Source organism: Castor canadensis, chromosome 2 (genome assembly GCF_047511655.1).
Source record: "Castor canadensis chromosome 2, mCasCan1.hap1v2, whole genome shotgun sequence".
Lineage (NCBI taxonomy): Eukaryota > Metazoa > Chordata > Mammalia > Rodentia > Castoridae > Castor > Castor canadensis.
The window spans coordinates 94,102,592-94,121,914 of record NC_133387.1 but is presented as its reverse complement, the minus strand read 5'-3'; the positions used below and the strand labels follow the sequence as shown (position 1 = coordinate 94,121,914).

General features: G+C 35.1%; 1 protein-coding gene across 6 annotated transcripts in view; it reads right to left on the bottom strand.

The window, feature by feature from the left end:
* The window catches only part of Dpy19l2 (dpy-19 like 2), a 139,526-nt gene that overhangs the window by 41,939 nt on the left and 78,264 nt on the right, over positions 1-19,323 (bottom strand). For 4 of the 6 annotated variants that reach the window (XM_074065303.1, XM_074065298.1, XM_074065300.1 and 1 more), the window contains 4 exons: positions 17,961-18,062; positions 16,215-16,286; positions 13,556-13,602; positions 205-229 (listed from right to left, as the gene is read on the bottom strand). In XM_074065303.1, the coding sequence (XP_073921404.1) occupies positions 205-229; positions 13,556-13,602; positions 16,215-16,286; positions 17,961-18,062 (246 nt within the window). The remainder of the gene's footprint in view (positions 1-204; positions 230-13,555; positions 13,603-16,214; positions 16,287-17,960; positions 18,063-19,323) is intronic. The other 2 variants (XM_074065299.1, XM_074065301.1) reach the window with 2 other exon arrangements.

Sequence of the window (19,323 nt, the reverse complement as noted above, 5' to 3'; positions counted from 1 at the left end):
TACAAACATCCATGCTTCCAAATCCTTATTACTATTTAATTGTGAAAGCAGATTTGAGAAAGAGGGCACCACAGAAATCACCACCAATGTTGAGTGGCCTGAGTAGTACTGAGGTGCTTCAGCTGCAAGGCTACAGCTTTGTGAATTGCCCTTGAACTAGAATTTAATATGCATGTCTATAAGAGAATAAAATGCAAGTTTTACCTCACCATGTGGAAGGAGCTGTTTTCTGGAATAAAACAAAAATACCACTTACTTACTGAATGTCCATTATAGGATGATAATGCAAGAATAGCTTCATTTATTCTTAAGATTTTTTTGAAATTTGATCCTTTCTAAACTACTTAAGAGCATAAATAAAAAGATTAGATAATACTACTAAAAGTTCTAATAATTTAAAAGGCATAGTTTACAGTCATCCTATTTAAGATATGTGAAAAATGTCCTTCTTTTGTTAAGATAAAATAGAATCTGGAGATGGTACTTTTGGAAGGATAAATGAACAGACAAATTTCTATTAAATATTCAAACTTTGTACAATAAACACAATATTTTAGATACTCTCTGCTTAGATTGTGACTTGTTCACATGAACATCTTTGTACGTAAATCTTTGCATGTCTGAAAGACAAGTTCCTGGGTAAAGCATTTAAATATTTTGTCCCAGATACTTACAGCACACGTACTCTGTTCTAGGCTCTGGGCAGTAGATGCACAGGAATAGTACAGATGTCATTTCTTCCTCACTGACCTTGTGTTAGTTTCATACAAGAAATAAAAGACTGCCTACCTTATTGCTCCTGAAAAGATTGGGTATATTATAAAAGGCTTTACAAGATGCAGGGATCTTCTAACATGGATTTGGGGACAGCAGAGAAAAATAAGACAGTGTTCAAAGGAAATGCAGGAGTCGATGAAAGAACAACCGAATTACACCTGCAAGCCGAAAAACTTACTGAAACTGTATTGCGTTTGAACTGGGGACACTTGGTGGGGCTTTTTTTTTTTCATCTGTGTGTGTGTGAATGTAGTTTTGTTCTACTTTATGCATCCCCTTTGATGAGACAACTACAGAACAACATCTGAGGCACCAACTCCAGGACTGGAGATTGAGACGGACATCCAAATTATTAAGATTGAAATTGCATTGCATATAAACTTGGAAGTTTTTTTTTTATTTTCTATTTTCCATTTTATTTTAATTCATTTTTATATATAGATATTACTTTCATATACTTATTTTTTATTTTTTTTATCTTTGATTTTCAATCCTCTCTCTGTCTCTCTATTGTCTGTTCAGCTTACTGTCGATTAGTACACTAACACTCCCTGTTTATACCTTTGAAACTCTCTTGTCTGATATCTTGTTCTGCTTTCTCCCTCTTGTCTGTATATTTGTTTTCCCCTTTTCTTTAACTTCTTGCTTTCCATCTCAGCTCACTCTTCCATTCTCAATATTACCATTGTTATTATTACAAGCTAGAAAATACTTAATTACACACAGTACAGGGACAGTAACAACACCAAGGACAATGACAGGAAGACAGAAAAAACAAGGAAACCAGTTTCCCCACAGCAAAAAATTAGTACAGGAACCAGAGGGGAATGAAGAGAACAGAAACTCAGAGCCAGACTCCAACAAAATGAAGATAAACTATGCCAAAGGACCCAATGAAGCCCACAAGAATAATTTAAAAGAAGACATACTACAAGTACTCAATGAGAATTTTATAGAGATGATACTGGATAGGGTCAACCAAAATGTACAGGAGACACTCAAGAAATTCCAAGACAATAAAAATAGAGAATTTGAAAAAGCAAAAGAAGAAATAAAGGAAACCATAGAAGCACTGTATAAACACCAAAGTGAAAGAGAGAACACAATGAATAAATGGATAAATGAACTCAGGACAAAAATAGACAACAATAAAGAAGAAAACAGCCAGGATATGGAAAACCTCAGAAAAAAGAACGAAACAGAACTGCAAAACAAAACAGAAGGCCAATCCAGCAGAATAGAACAAACAGAAGACAGAATCTCAGAACTTGAAGATGAAATGGTAATTAAAGGAAAAACTGAAGAACTATTAATTAAACAACTCAAGACCTGTGAAAAGAAAATGCAAGAACTCACTGACTCCATCAAAAGACCAAACTTGAGAATCATGGGCATCGAAGAAGGAGAAGAGGTGCAAGCGAAGGGAATGCGTAATACATTCAACAAAATAATAACAGAAAATTTCCCAAATCTAGAGAAAGATATTCCCAAATATGCAAATGCAAGAGGCCTCCAGGACACCAAACAGACCAGATCAAAATAGAACTACTCCACGACATACCATCACTAAAACAACAAGTTCAGAAACTAAGGAAAGAATATTGAAGGCTGTAAGAGAGAAAAAACAAGTAACATACAAAGGTAAACCCATCAAAATAACAGCAGACTTCTCAACAGAAACATTAAAAGCAAGAAGAGCGTGGGGTGAGATCTTCCGGGCACTGAATGAAAATAACTTCAACCCCAGGATACTCTCTACCCAGCAAAGCTATCATTCAAAGTAGATGGAGCAATAAAAGTCTTCCATGATAAGCAGAAACTAAAACAATATGTGACCACAAAGCCACCATTACAAAAGATTCTGCAAGGGATCCTGCACACAGAAAGTGACACCCAACTTAACCATGAAAAGGCAGGCAGCACCAAATCACAGGATAAGAAAAAGCAAGACAGTAGAGAGTAACATCAAGTTAGGTACACACAATCAAACCTTCAAACAACTAAGATAACTAAATGGCAGGAATCACCACATACCTATTAGTACTAACACTTAATGTTAATGGACTTAATTCACCCGTCAAAAGACACCGTTTGACAAAATGGATTAAAAAAGAAGATCCAACAATTTGTTGCTTACAGGAGATTCATCTCCCCAACAGAAATAAGCATATGCTTAGGATGAAAGGCTGGAAGAAGATTTACCAAGCCAATGGCCCCCGAAAACAAGCAGGAATAGCAATACTTATCTCTGACAATGTAGACTTCAAACCTACATTGATCAAACGAGATAAAGAAGGACATTCCATACTAATAAAAAGGGAACTAGACCAAAAGGAAATAATAATCATCAATCTGTACGCACCCAATGTCAACGCATCCAATTTCATCAAACATACCCTGAAAGACCTAAAAGCATATATAAACGCCAACACAGTGGTTGTGGGAGACTTTAACACTCCATTATCATCAATAGATAGGTCATCCAAACAAAAAAATCAATAAAGAAATCCAAGATCTAAAATATGCAATAGATCAAATGGACCTAGTAGATGTCTACAGAACATTTCATCCAACTTATACACAATATACATTCTTCTCAGCAGCCCATGGAACCTTCTCCAAAATAGATCATATCCTAGGGCACAAAGCAAGCCTCAGCAAATATAAGCAAATAGAAATTATACTGTGCATACTATCTGATCACAATGCAGTAAAAGTAGAACTCAACAACAAAAGTAAAGACAAAAACCATGCAAACAGCTGGAAACTAAATAACTCATTACTTAATGAAGAATGGATCATCGATGCAATAAAAGAGGAAATTAAAAAGTTCCTAGAAGTCAATGAAAATGAAAACACAACCTACCGGAACCTATGGGACACAGCTAAGGCAGTCTTGAAAGGAAAGTTTATAGCCATGAGTGCATATATTAAAAAGATTGAAAGATCCCAAATCAATGACCTAATGATACATCTCAAACTCCTAGAAAAACAAGAACAAGCAATCCCAAAACAAATAGAAGGAGAGAAATAATAAAAATAAGAGCTGAAATCAACGAAATAGAAACCAAAAAAACCATACAAAGAATTAATGAAACAAAAAGTTGGTTCTTTGAAAAAATAAACAAGATCGATAGACCCCTGGCAAACCTGACTAAAATGGGAGAGAAAAAACCCAAATTAGTAGAATTAGGAATGCAAAAGGGGAGGTAACAACAAACACCATGGAAGTCCAGGAAATCATCAGAGACTACTTCAAGAACCTATATTCAAATAAATTTGAAAATCTTAAAGAAATGGACAGATTTCTAGATACATATGATCATCCAAAACTGAACCAAGAGGAAATTAATCACCTGAATAGACCTATAACACAAAATGAAATTGAAGCAGCAATCAAGAGTCTCCCCAAAAAGAAAAGTCCAGGACCTGATGGATTCTCTGCTGAATTCTATCAGACCTTTAAAGAAGAACTGATACCAACCCTCCTTAAACTGTTCCATGAAATAGAAAGGGAAGGAAAACTGCCAAACACATTTTATGAAGCCAGTATTACACTTATCCCCAAACCAGGCAAAGACACCTCCAAAAAGGAGAACTATAGGCCAATCTCCTTAATGAACATTGATGCAAAAATCCTCAACAAAATAATGGCAAATCGAATTCAGCAACACATCAAAAAGATTATTCACCACGACCAGGTAGGCTTCATCCCAGGGATGCAGGGGTGGTTCAACATACGAAAATCAATAAACGTAATAAACCACATTAACAGAAGCAAAGACAAAAACCACTTGATCATCTCAATAGATGCAGAAAAAGCCTTTGATAAGATCCAACATCATTTCATGATAAAAGCTCTAAGAAAACTAGGAATAGAAGGAAAGTACCTCAACATTATAAAAGCTATATATGACAAACCTACAGCCAGCATTATACTTAACGGAGAAAAATTAAAACCATTCCCTCTAAAATCAGGAACCAGACAAGGATGCCCACTATCTCCACTCCTATTCAACATAGTACTGGAATTCCTAGCCAGAGCAATTAGGCAAGAAGAAGGAATAAAAGGAGTACAAATAGGTAAAGAAACTGTCAAAATATCCCTATTTGCAGACGACATGATCCTATACCTTAAAGACCCAAAAAACTCTACTCAGAAGCTTCTAGACATCATCAATAGCTATAGCAAGGTAGCAGGATATAAAATCAACATAGAAAAATCATTAGCATTTCTATACACTAACAATGAGCAAATGGAAAAAGAATGTATGAAAACAATTCCATTTACAATAGCCTCAAACAAAATCAAATACCTAGGTGTAAACCTAACAAAAGATGTGAATGACCTCTACAAGGAAAACTATAACCTTCTGAGGAAAGAGATTGAGGAAGACTATAGAAAGTGGAGAGATCTCCCATGCTCATGGATTGGTAGAATCAACATAGTAAAAATGTCGATACTCCCAAAAGTAATCTATATGTTTAATGCAATTCCCATCAAAATTCCAATGACATTCTTTAAAGATATTGAAAAATCTACTGTTAAATTTATATGGAAACACAAGAGGCCACGAATAGCCAAGGCAATACTCAGTCAAAAGAACAATGCAGGAGGTATCACAATACCTGACTTCAAACTATATTACAAAGCAATAACAATAAAAACAGCATGGTACTGGCACAAAAACAGACATGAAGACCAGTGGAACAGAATAGAGGATCCAGATATGAAGCCACACAACTATGAGCAACTTATCTTTGACAAAGGAGCTAAAAATATACGATGGAGAAATAGCAGCCTCTTCAACAAAAACTGCTGGGAAAACTGGTTAGCAGTCTGCAAAAAACTGAAACTAGATCCATGTATATCACCGTATACCAAGATTAACTCAAAATGGATCAAGGATCTTAATATCAGACCCCAAACTCTTAAGTTGATACAAGAAAGAGTAGGAAATACTCTGGAGTTAGTAGGTATAGGTAAGAACTTTCTCAATGAAACCCCAGCAGCACAGCAACTAAGAGATAGCATAGATAAATGGGACCTCATAAAACTAAAAAGCTTCTGTTCATCAAAAGAAATGGTCTCTAAACTGAAGAGAACACCCACAGAGTGGGAGAAAATATTTGCCAATTATACATCAGACAAAGGACTGATAACCAGAATATACAGGGAACTTAAAAAACTAAATTCTCCCAAAACTAATGAACCAATAAAGAAATGGGCATGTGAACTAAACAGAACTTTCTCAAAAGAAGAAATTCAAATGGCCAGAAAACACATGAAAAAATGCTCAACATCTCTAGCAATAAAGGAAATGAAAATTAAAACCACACTAAGATTCCACCTCACCCTTGTTAGAATAGCCATCATCAGCAACACCACCAACAACAGGTGTTGGCGAGGATGCGGGGAAAAAGGAACCCTCTTACACTGTTGGTGGGAATGTAGACTAGTACAACCACTCTGGAAAAAAATTTGGAGGCTACTTAAAAAGCTGGACATCGATCTACCATTTGATCCAGCAATACCACTCTTGGGGATATACCCAAAAGACTGTTACTCCAGAGGCACCTGCACATCCATGTTTATTGCGGCACTATTCACAATAGCCAAGTTATGGAAAAAGCCAAGATGCCCCAGCACTGATGAATGGATTAAGAAAATGTGGTATCTATACACAATGGAATTTTATGCAGCCATGAAGAAGAACGAAATGTTATCATTTGCTGGTAAATGGATGGAATTGGAGAACATCATTCTGAGTGAGGTTAGCCTGGCTCAAAAGACCAAAAATCGTATGTTCTCCCTCATATGTGGACATTAGATCAAGGGCAAACACAACAAGGGGATTGGACTATGAGCACATGATAAAAGCGAGAGCACACAAGGGAGGGGTGAGGATAGGTAAGACACCTAAAAAACTAGCTAGCATTTGTTGCCCTTAATGCAGAGAAACTAAAGCAGATACCTTAAAGCAACTGAGGCCAATAGGAAAAGGGGACCAGGAACTAGAGAAAAGGTTAGATCAAAAAGAATTAACCTAGAAGGTAACACCCACGCACAGGAAATCAATGTGAGTCAATGCCCTGTATAGCTATCCTTATCTCAACCAGCAAAACCCCTTGTTCCTTCCTATTATTGCTTATATTCTCTCTACAACAAAATTAGAAATAAGGGCAAAATAGTTTCTGCTGGGTATTGATGGGGGGGAGCGGGAGGGGGTGGAGTGGGTGGTAAGGGAGGGGGTAGGGGCAGGGGGGAGAAATGAACCAAGCCTTGTATGCACATATGAATAATAAAAGAAAAATGAAAAAAAAAAGAAATATTTAGATGTAAACTGAAACTAGATCCATGTATATCACCCTATACCAATATTAACTCAAAATGGATCAAGGATCTTAATATCAGACCACAAACTCTAAAGGTGATACAGGAAAGAGTAGGAAATACTCTGGAGTTAGTAGGTATAGGTAAGAAGTTTCTCAATGGAACCCCAGCAGCACAGCAACTAAGAGATAGCATAGATAAATGGGACCTCGTAAAGCTAAAAAGCTTCTGCTCAACAAAAGAAATGGTCTGTAAACTGAAGAGAACATCCACAGAGTGGGAGAAAATATTTGCCAGCTACACATCAGACAAAGGACTGATAACCAGAATATATAGGGAACTTAAAAACTAAATTTTCCCAAAACTAATGAACCAATAAAGAAATGGGCAAGTGAACTAAACAGAACTTTCTCAAAAGAAGAAATTCAAATGGCCAAAAACACATGAAAAAAATGCTCACCATCTCTAGCAATAAAGGTAATGTAAATTAAAGCCACACTAAGATTCCACCTCACCCCTGTTAGAATAGCCATCATTAGCAACACCACCACCAACAGGTGTTGGTGAGGAGGCAGGGAAAAATGAACCCTCTTACACTGTTGGTGGGAATGTAAACTAGTACAACCACTCTGGAAAAAAATTTGGAGACTACTTAAAAAGCTAGACATTGATCTACCATTTGATCCAGCAATACCACTGTTGGGGATATACCCAAAAGACTGTGACACAGGTTACTCCAGGGACATCTGCACACCCATGTTTATTGCGGCACTATTCACAATAGCCAAGTTATGGAAACAGCCAAGATGAACCACTACTGATGAATGGATCAAGAAAATGTGGTATCTATACAGAATGGAATTTTATGCAGCCATGAAAAAGAATGAAATGTTACCATTCACAGGTAAATGGATGGAATTGGAGAACATCATTCTGAGTGAGGTTAGCTTGGCCCAAAAGACCAAAAACCATATGTTCTCCCTCATATGCGGACATTAGATCAAGGTGATTGCACACAAGGGAGAGATGAGAATAGGTAAGACAACTAAAAATTAGCTAACATTTGTTGCTCTCAACGCAGAGAAACTAAAGCAGATACCTTAAAAGCAACTGAGGCCAATAGGAGAAGGGGACCAGGAACTAGAGAAAAGGTTAGATCAAGAAGAATTAACCTAGAAGGTAACACACATGCACAGGAAATTAATGCGAGTCAACTCCCTGTATAGCTATCCTTATCTCAACTAGCAAAAACCCTTGTTCCTTCCTATTATTGCTTATACTCTCTCTTCAACAAAATTAGGGATAAGGGCAAAATAGTTTCTGCTGGGTATTGAGGGGGTTGGGGGAAGAGGGAGGGGAAGTGGTGGGTGGTAAGGGAGGGGGTGGGAGGAGGGGGGAGAAATGACCCAAACATTGTATGCACATATAAATAATAAAAAAAAGAAGAAACCAAAAAAAAGAAATATTTAGATGTTTATATTAAAATAGCTGTGACTTAATAAACATCTCTCTCTCTCTCACACACACACACCATCTCTAAATCTGACACAATTCAGAAAGAAAATCTTAATGTAAGTTTCTTCACTTGTAATGCTCAACGCTAGAAAAGAAATAAGCATTACCTACAAAATGCTTTAAACCCAACGAGATCTACTAAACAATCTATCAATCAAATAAAAACCAAAATAAGCACATAGTTCAGATAAGAAAACACTCAAGAATTATGCCATCTCCACATTTTTCTAAAAATTATCTATTAACAATGTGCCCTATGTCTCTAAAAAGGATAAAAAAAATTGGTAAACGTTGAAGTCAAGTCCAAAAATTGCTAGTGTCTTTAAGTGTTCAGAGACTTCTTAAAATGGAATCTAGATTGTAGATTACATTATCTAGAAAAATAATCTAGATTGTTTTAGCATGATTTGGGAGATGAAGTTGTGTAGGCAAAAAGTGTCCTAAATAGTTCAGCCATGCAGCAAACAGGTTTCTAAAGCAGAAAGCCTTTGTAGAAATACTGATTTCACTACTTCCAACTCTGTGCCTGCTAGCCTTGAATACAGGTAAATTCCCCTGAAAGGACCATGGGTAAAGATGCTGTTGGGAAGTGTGGTGGAACTTGTGGGAGGTAGGGTCTAGCGGGAGGTCCTGATGGGGGCATGCCTTCAGAAGGAGTTCTCGTAGGACTCATTGGTCGTTCTCAGAAGATTGTTATAAAAGTCTGAGTTTGCATCCCTCTCCCCTTTTCCTCATCCTATTCCCTGACTCAAAATGCAACTGTTTGCTCTTATACTCACTCCTGCCATGAGATTAAACCAACAGGGCTGCCCCCAAACTGTGACCTAAAATATCTTTTCTCATTATAAAGTTAGCTTCCTTGGGTACTGAACGGTAGCAATGCAAACCTGACTAATATAGTGCCTTTGAGAAAACTACCTTGACTATGTCACAGTTTTCTCATCTGTAAACAATTTGAATCATAATTGAAAAATGATGAGAACCAAAAAGAAAGATAGGTAATGTGAGTAGATACAAAAGTGATAAAAATATGTATTAGTTTTTCTATAAGCCATTAATGACAAATTAGCCAATATATAAAATTATTATACTTAACACAAAAAAGAGGGAAAACACATAAAAAATCCATATTAAAAAATATGACACGTGCAAAAAACCATGAAGTTTTATGAAAGTATAAGAATCAGAACAACAGTAACTAACACTTGAGGGTTTGTTCTGTCAACAACTTTATGCACTTTATAGGGATTAACTCTAATAGGCACAATAACCTTGTGAGGTCAGTGTTTACTATCTCCACTTTTAAATATAATGAAACTGGGGCACAAAGGGGTGAAGTGACCTGCCCACCCTAATAAGGAGATTCACACCATAATCCTGGGTTGGAGATTCAGTCTTACAGAGATGAAATTCTTTTCAGTGTATCTAAAGCCAGTGTAATGGATGATGGGTGGGTACCCAGAGGAGGAGAGGGTCCTGAAGATATTTATTGCAAAGTTTATCTGGAAAAACTTTGTAAGCAAATGTGAAAAGTAGTAACAATAAATGGGGAGGGGATATCTAAAACTGTGTTGTTTTCATTCAGATACAAATAGAATCTAAAATGGACGATACAATATGACATATATTGTATGTTATTAATATATATGTATATATATTATTTGGTAAATGATAAAGGCTGATGTCTTAGGGCTGGAGGAGTAATTCAAGTGGAGAGTGCATGCCTAGCAAGCACAGGCCTTGAGTTCAAACCCAAGTACCACCAAAAAGCTGTTTCAAAAGACCAGAAAAAGATTAAGCAGTCTTGTGTTAAGACACTACAAAATTAATCTATGTATATAATATAAAAATTATAAAACATTGAAGAATGTTTAATGTTTTGGTGTGGAAAATGGCTTTAAGCAACAAATGAACACAGAAAACAGAAATGTATAGTTGTGATTGTATAAAAATGTTAGTTTACAAAGCAAAGACTATATATAAACTATAAACTGATATCCTGCTGGAAACAATGTGGTATGAATAATAGACAAAAGTTACCTTTTATTAAAAAACCATGAATTACTACAAATTCTACTTTAAGAAGAAATACAGTGAATGGGCTTATGAAAACACATAAAACATCACTGGTTAAAAAGTACAAAATAAGATGGGTTACTTTTTTCAAAGCCTAAAAATGTTAAAAGTGTAATAATGTTGTCATGGAGATGCAGGGAAAAGGGCCCTTTCTCCATTGTAATGGCTCAGTATTCACCAAATTGCAAAATGCATACCTTGTAATCCAGCAGTCTCATTTCAAATATTCTGTGCTACAGAAATACTCAGTGTGCAAAGATGCATATGAGGCTGTTCCCTACTCCTAACGTTGGTTGGATGACAAAAGTTAAATATAATCTAAATGTCCACAGATACGGAATAGCTAAATACATGGTAGCCGATCATGACAGTAAAGAATAAAATATAAAGACTATTATAGAATATAAGCAAGATCTAGGGAGATACCCATGACACATTGTTACATAAAAGTAACAGTTGCAGAATAATAAATATTTCTATATGTATTTTATGAACTGACACATACAAAGATGCTTAAATCAATACCTCTGAGGAGTAGAACTAAGAAAGGGAATAGTCTCACTTTTCTTGATAGACTGCTTTCTCCAAATGATTACAAGTGCATATTGTATTTGTTGTTTAAAGGACCCCTCTGTTCCCCCTACCCCCGACATACACAGGCCCACCACTTAAGTATCTTTCACCTACTGGTCACCTAAAACTTGTCTTCTGCCACATTACACTCTCTCAACTCTGAATACAGTTACCATGCACCCCTCAGTTTTACATTATCCAATTAACTAACCCAAGTCCCTCCATGCATTCTTTATGGGAGAGTTATCAAGATCTTCAATACACATTTCCCTGGCCTCTGTCTGTCTGACCAAAACAACATAGAATGTGTCTTTTACCGACCTTTTTTTGGAAATGATTTCAACAAATGCAGTTAAGTTCCTAATTAGCTTTTCTGACAACACAAGACACTACTAATTAAAAATACAAACATGAGGTATGAGGTTCAGAAAATTCTCTGAACTGTTTTCAGAATTTTTCTGTGAATCTAAAACTGTTCTGAAAAATAAAGGCCATTAAATTAAAAGACATAACTACAAATATAAAAATTGAGACATTTTCCTCAGAAGAAAGTTTTCTTCACAAGTGCCTTTTGTCCTGTAGCAACATATTCATGTGTAATAGGAATCATGTTATATTTTTGTGACATCAGTTTGTCTTGATCCTAATAACTTTAATAAAACCACTAAAAAGTATGGTATAGCAAGATGGTAGATTGCACATACCACAGTCCGGTGTCTCTGCAAACCAGAAATAAAACTTCAGGTATGTGGGTTCCAGAGGGGAAAAATAGGGAAAACTCCGGAATATACAGGCATGATGATTACACGACTCCAGGAAATAAGAGCAAGAATTGGCAAATGGAATTGCATCAAATTAAAAACTTTCTGCACATCCAAAGAAACAACTATCAGATTCAAGAGACAACACACAGAATGGGAGAAAATCTTCACCAAGGGAAGAGAATCTCTGTCGACAGATAAAGGATTAATAACCAGAATATACAAAAAGATTTTTAAAAACTAAGCAGCAAAAGAACAAATAATCCAATTAACAGATTGGTAAACGAATTGAACAGAGTTCTCAGAAGAGGCAATACAAATGACTAATAAATACATGAAGAAATGTTCAATATCCTTAGCCATAAAGGAAATGCAAATCAAAAGTACATGGAGATATACCATCTTGCCCCAGACTGGCAACCATCATGAGAACAAACAACAATAAATGCTGGCAAGAATGAGGGGGGAAAAAAAGGAATGCTTATACACTATTGGTGGGAATGTAAACTAGTGTAACCACTATGGAAATCAGGATGGAGGTTCCTCAAAATAAACTAAACATAACACTACCTTATGACCCCATCATACCACTCTTGGGTTTATATTTGAACAAATATATATATAAGCATATATATGTGTGTGTATACATACATATACACATATATACATTGTGTATATATACACAATGAAATATTACTCAGCCATATAGAAAAATGAAACTATGTCATTTGCAGGAAAATGGAGATCACCTGGTTGAATGAGAGAAGTCAAGTTCAAAGAGCCAAATATCTCATGTTCTCACTCATTTGTGGATCCTAGACTTAAAATGATTATGGAGATGATTATGATGATAATAATAATAATGGGACATGAGTGTAAAAGGGGGACAATCTGGAGCAGGGAACTGATGGAGAAGGGAGAAGAAAGCATACTGAGGGGTAAAGAAGATCAGAGTGTGCTACACACACTCACACACATACACATGGACAGCATGATGAAATATAAGTCATTGTTTGAAAAGAGAGGGAGGAGGAATAGGAATATACTAGAGGAGTGAACTTGTTCAGTATACACTGGACACATGTAGGAATTACCACAATGAAACCCTCTTGAATAGTTAATTATGCTAATTCATAAATATAATTAAACTACTAAAATGTGATACAACAAATAGTTTTAACAGTAAGTGTAGAAAACATTTCATAAATACTAGGCAAAACAAATTATCCCTTCTCTGAAAATTAAAGAAAAATAAGCATGGCCCAAATAAAACTTTAGCTTATTTTTGTTTACTGAATTTAAGTTCTAATGCTAGATCAATTTAAACTTTGAGATATTTTATAAGTTCAAATATATAAAAGAACTCCATAATAACAATAGTCTTTTTAAAGAAAACATTTAAATTTTGTTCCTATCTCCTTTCTTAATCTTAATGCTGAAACTTGTGGTACATTCATTTGAAAAATTAATATTTCAGTAAGTTACTTAATAATTAATATTTTTTAAAAACTATAATTACCTTAGATAAGTGTTTATAGATAAGGCACATGAAATATCACGAATAGTCTGTGAACAGAATGAAACCAATGAGTCTTTTCAAAGGAATGGTGAATGCTTTGATCTTTAATATAAATGCCCTATACATTAGTATTTTTTTCTAATGGAAACATGAGCTCTCAGGAATAGTTTAATCCCACCTATGACTCAGGTAAGTAATTTTTTGAACTATGGCTTCCTGTTCTATTAAAAAGTGTTGGAGTAGGAATACATGTAAAGGTTCATTTCTGGTCTAAAATTCTAAGCTTTGATAATGTGGCTAGGTACTTAACAGTGTTGTAAGCTTTTATTTTTACTGGCCAAGAGAGTGGCAGGGGTCCACAAAGGCTACTAATGTTTTAAAAGACTAACTTAGACTTCAAATCTCTCTCTCTCTCCCCCTGCCATATTACTATTTCATTCAAACCTCTGGGTTATTATTACAGAAACAGCTATGGACATATCTGTTTCCCTGATTTCTCTCTCAACCCAAAATGTCTGCTACAGAAGTCTTAAGAGTACTCATCAAAATGAACCAGATGGTGAAGAAGCTGGAAGAAAAGGAAATGTGGAGGCTAAATTTAGCCAGGCTTTAGTAGGTAAACAGAAATTTGTGGATAACTTAAAATTTTGCACTCCAAGGGTATATGATTTATAACTCAATGATAAACATGTATTTGGACTCTAATTGAAAATGAAATCTAAGTTAAGAAATTGTAACTTTCTTACTGAATCAAGAGCATCCTTCATAGAAAAATGTTTCAAGTTCCATAGAAACATAAATGAAATTTTAATATCATAATTTAGGCTAGGCATGATGACTTGTGCTTATAATACTAGCTACTCAGGAGGCAAAGACTGGGAGGATCACGATTTGAGGCCAGCCAAAAAAAGTGAGTGAGATCCCATCTTAACCAAAAAGCTGGGCATGTGGCTCCACCTGTTACCCCAGCTTTGCATGAGGTATAGTAAGGAGGATCGAGGTCCAAGGCCAACTCAGGCAAAACCTTAAGACCCTATCTAAAAAAATAACCAAAGCAAAAAAGAGCTAGAGATGTAGATCAAGTAGTAGAGCACCTGCCTAGCAAGCAAAAGGCTCTCAGTTCAAACCTCAATACTGCCAAAAAACAAAAACAAAAGACAAAAGAAATTTATTTTACAAGTAACATGATATTATGGTCATATACACAAGCAAATGCCAATTCAATGGTATGTATAATGAAAACAGTGATTTATAGGAGTTTAAGATTCAATATTGTCACAGGAAATTCCTATTATATATGCCTTCCTTCTTTCCTTCTAAGATGTGATTTTACACATGTGGAAATTTAAGTGAGCATCAGTATTGTGCTTAAAGTGAAAAATAAGACAATAGGACAGAAAAATGTTTTTCTGCACACAGGTACTAGTACACATGCACACCTGGGGCTGCAGTGTTTTGGGGGACTAGTAATGTCTTTATGATTCTTGGTTCTTATTTTAAAAGTATATATAGCAACTGTAGATCTAACTATTTTCTCCCGTACTTGCTGTCTCTTCACGCTACTGGAAGCGGAGGCCTGTAAGACGTTTTCCTTGATGGAACAGAACAAGAACGTTCACCCTGCGCTAGGGGGAGCCAAGAGAATGGAGAGCCCTGGGCTCCTTTGACCCTGTCCACTCGTCGTTTCCTCTGCCCTGACTCTGTCCAATCCTGGACAGACCTGGACCAAGAGGAAACCACAGGAAGTAGAGGAGAGGCCTTCCTCACTTAGGAATCATTCATATTCTAGTGGTAACAAAGGAGTGAGCACATGGGCATGAGAACTGAAGACATGCAATCTGACTTTAAATATAGGAAACTACTTCACCAGGACCACAATGGGCATGGTGGCAGGGAAATCATGCTATTGCTATCTCTGAAAAGTAAAGTATACATGTTGACTTAAGGCAATATCAATATAAATAAAGATGATTCAAAATTATAAAAAATAACCTTGAGGACTACTGCCACTTAAATAGATTTTTCCCCTTTTCTTTTCTTTTTGTCTGTTTGTTTTTGAGTCAGGGTCTCTCTTTCTAGCCCAGATTCAATAGGCTTTTAGAGAAAATGTGAAAGTGGCATTGTAAAAATTATTTATTACTTTCTTTTACTGTGAAAACATGAATGCATAGCAAAAGATTTTTTAAGAGCTCTACAAATTTCTCCTGTGCCTGTCTACTCAAAATAGATGGACTTCTTCGAATGTGCTTTATGTCAAAAGTTACTGAGGGTGTCACTGTTCTTTTCTTTCCCAGCGCCAATCACAACTGCAGTTCTTCAGTTATCTGCAGGATTATTTGTTTAATGTTTGCACAGCCCCATTTCCCAGGGCTGTCCAAGACAGGACTACTCTCCTTCCCAGCATACCTTTAATGCTAATTTAATTTTCTCATACAGTAGGTAAGAGATAAAGTCTTTTGAAGTAGTAAATGCAAACAGCTTTAATAATGTTGCTTTCTATAAAAAAAAAGCAAGTATAATACTACATAAATATGTGAATAGAAAAATTTTAGAGAAAGAATTCATCCTAAAAGTGAGAAAGAAATGCTGAGCAACTAGCTCTAATCTATTAAGTCCTTATCTTGAACCCAAAGGCAAGTGATAAAAAATTTTTAAATACCTTTTTAAAGATATAATAAGTAATCACCAAAACAACTGGAAGCAATAATGTCTTTGTGTATCTCAGAGGAGTCTGAAATGTAGCAAATTGTGCAAAAGTTATTTATTGAATTGTATTTTTATTGAGTTTTAATAAAATCTATGTCCATCTGAGTGCCAGAGTATTTCTTAACAGCAAAATGTCTTTATCATTATCAACTTTCACTTTCTAATGCAAGATCAAAATTATAAAAATATTTATAAAAGGAATTCAGAATTTTAATGATAAAAACTATAAACCTATAATTAGTCATGTCCATTATTTGTTCCTTTCTTTTGTTCTTTATTTATGTAATATTAAGTTTTAACGTGCATTTACTGAACCCTGGGCCTACAGTGCCATTTCCTGCATTGTGGGAATGAATTCATTAGTGAAACTACAGCTAACAAGGAAGAAAGCTTATCAAACTAATTACTGAAAGGATGAAAGTATCAGGTAAGTATTTCTCATGACTGATTATTGTGACAGTGAGTAACCTGCCATGTAACTAAATTATAAGTTTCTTAAAAGTAGGAACCAAGTCATTTTCCTCTTTGCAGTCTTACAGCAACTGCCTTCACAGGTAATTAATTAATGGTCAATTACAGCTTTTGAATGAATGAATGATTGCCTGATCAGATAAGAGAATAATGTAAGAGTTCATTATTATTATTATATTTACAACTAATTCAGAATTATTAGACTAGGACTGATCCACTGACAACCTTTTCATGTTCTACAAATAAAAAATAAAGCCTCAAGGGGAGAGGTGTGGGGAAAGGGGATAGGAGGATGAATAGAGTACAAATGTATACACCTGTAAGTAATTGCAAAAATGGTACCTGTTGAAACTGTTCCAAGAATTGGGGGAAGGAGAGATGAGGGAGAGTGGTAGAGAGGGTGAATTCAAGTATGATATATTTGATACACTGTAAGAACTTTTGGAAATGTAAATGCCACAATGTATCCCCACTCAGCACAACAATAAAGGAAAAAAATAAAATTAAGCCTCAGATTGAGGAAACGGTGCTGGATTGGAAATGCTAGATTTCGTTAGAACACATTGCTAATTTGGGCTCTACTATATTCTTTAGGCAACTCTTTCAAGCTTTGTTTTCTTAATCTGCAAACAAGTGAATTATATTACATGATCACTAAGATGCCTTCCACTCTTATATCCCATGATCCTATAAGGAGGCAAGTATTTTTAAGCTTAACTACTTGGAACATTTTTAAAGGATAATGCCATGCATTTCTATGACTTACAATGAGTTTTATATATTCATTAAAACTTGTTAGCAGTACACCTTTCTTAGCAATACCCTGTCAAAGACTTTTGTAATATTTGGAGTATTAAATGCAACAAAACTGTATTTCTTTAAAGGAAAATTAAGAATTTGGATTTTACTTTTCTGAATGGCCCCACAACTCCAAGGTGTCTAGATTATTAAAAGTAATTGATTTGTAATAATAATGATTATTATGGGTCATATAGTATGTTAAGCACTTTTTCTTGATTATCTTATTTAACTATCATTAATAATTCTTTAACATGGGGGCTATTACTTACTGATTTTACAGATAAACAGTTGGAGAAATGTTATTGTAAAAGATGATAATGTAAATAACTTGGGTTTTTCCGACCAAAAATATTCAGATTCAGAGTAAAAGGAAAACCAAAGAGTAAAAAATCATCATGCTTATAAAGAAGAAAAAAGTCATTTATACCGCTTGTTCCATGAAGTCAAATTCAGGAGCACAGGTGTATATTAAGGTATCAAAATCTGTATACCGTAAGATTCTGGCTGCTATAAGGTCACTCAGGCGAATCTGGAAGGAAATAAAGAAAAATGAATCAAATTTACACCAATTATAGTCAATAATAATTGATTTGGCATAAGAGTGATGAAGACCACAGATTAATCCAAAACAAACAAAAATACAGTGAACCAAATATTTTATGTGCTTATTTATCAAAATAAAGAGATACCAAGACAAAAGAAAAGTAGAAAGGTCAGAAAAAATTAGCAGAGATAATGATAAAGCTAAAATCAATGCTTTCTGGGAAGAAACCACCATGCAATTAATCATGAGATTTTATAATCAGCTAACTTGTCATGAAAAAGCCAATTTCATTTCACTATCACCACACATTGTAAATCATAAACAACTTTCTGTGCATTGTCATTTTCACAATGCTTCATGTAATGTTTACATTTTTTTCTTCTTGGCATTTCTCATACATTCAAGCCATTAAATATGAGAGTATTCCTCATAGCCATCACAACAATTATACACAATACTTTATTTACTCACTTGATTTTCAAGGCCTTAAAACTTCACACCACCAGTGAAACCCAAGGTGGAACTACTCTTTCTACTGATGACTTACTACCTACTGTCAGTGAGACAATATTTGCCATGTAAACTCTTAATTCAAATTATTTATAGGGACATAAATTTAAAACAAGTTTGTTGGTTAGTAGTATTTGTCACTCATCCACAGCTCCTCTTATTAACTAATACCAAGATAACACTAGAATTCAAGTGTCTCTCATAACTGTCACCCAGAAAAAGTCACTTAGAACTTCTAAGAGGGTTATGTGTGTTTCTTTTTAATATTTGCAAATAGCTGGGTGACAATATAGAGCAAGACAAGAAACAAAATCACAGGCCAACTTCATCAATGAATAAAAACTCAGAAGGTCTAAATAAAGCTTATCACAAAATATATACCCTACGAAATAAACAGTTAAGAATGATTAAAAAAAGGAAGGAAACGGGGAAATATGTCAGACATACTAGACAACAATAGCAACTAATCAACCTAATAAGCCACCATTCAAATCTAGCAATAAATAGCAAATAAATGCTTATATTTTAAAATGTATTTAACATGAACATGTACGCATGATGTGTTGGGCAGGAACACTACCTAAGTTTTTTTTAAAGGAAGTACTATAATCACTTGCTAACATAATTTCAGTACCAGACAAGGCCCTGATTGAATGATTGGACAGTACTGCTTAGTAAATTTCACACTACATTACTGTATGGATATACACAAGTATGCTAGAAGTAAAATGTAAAT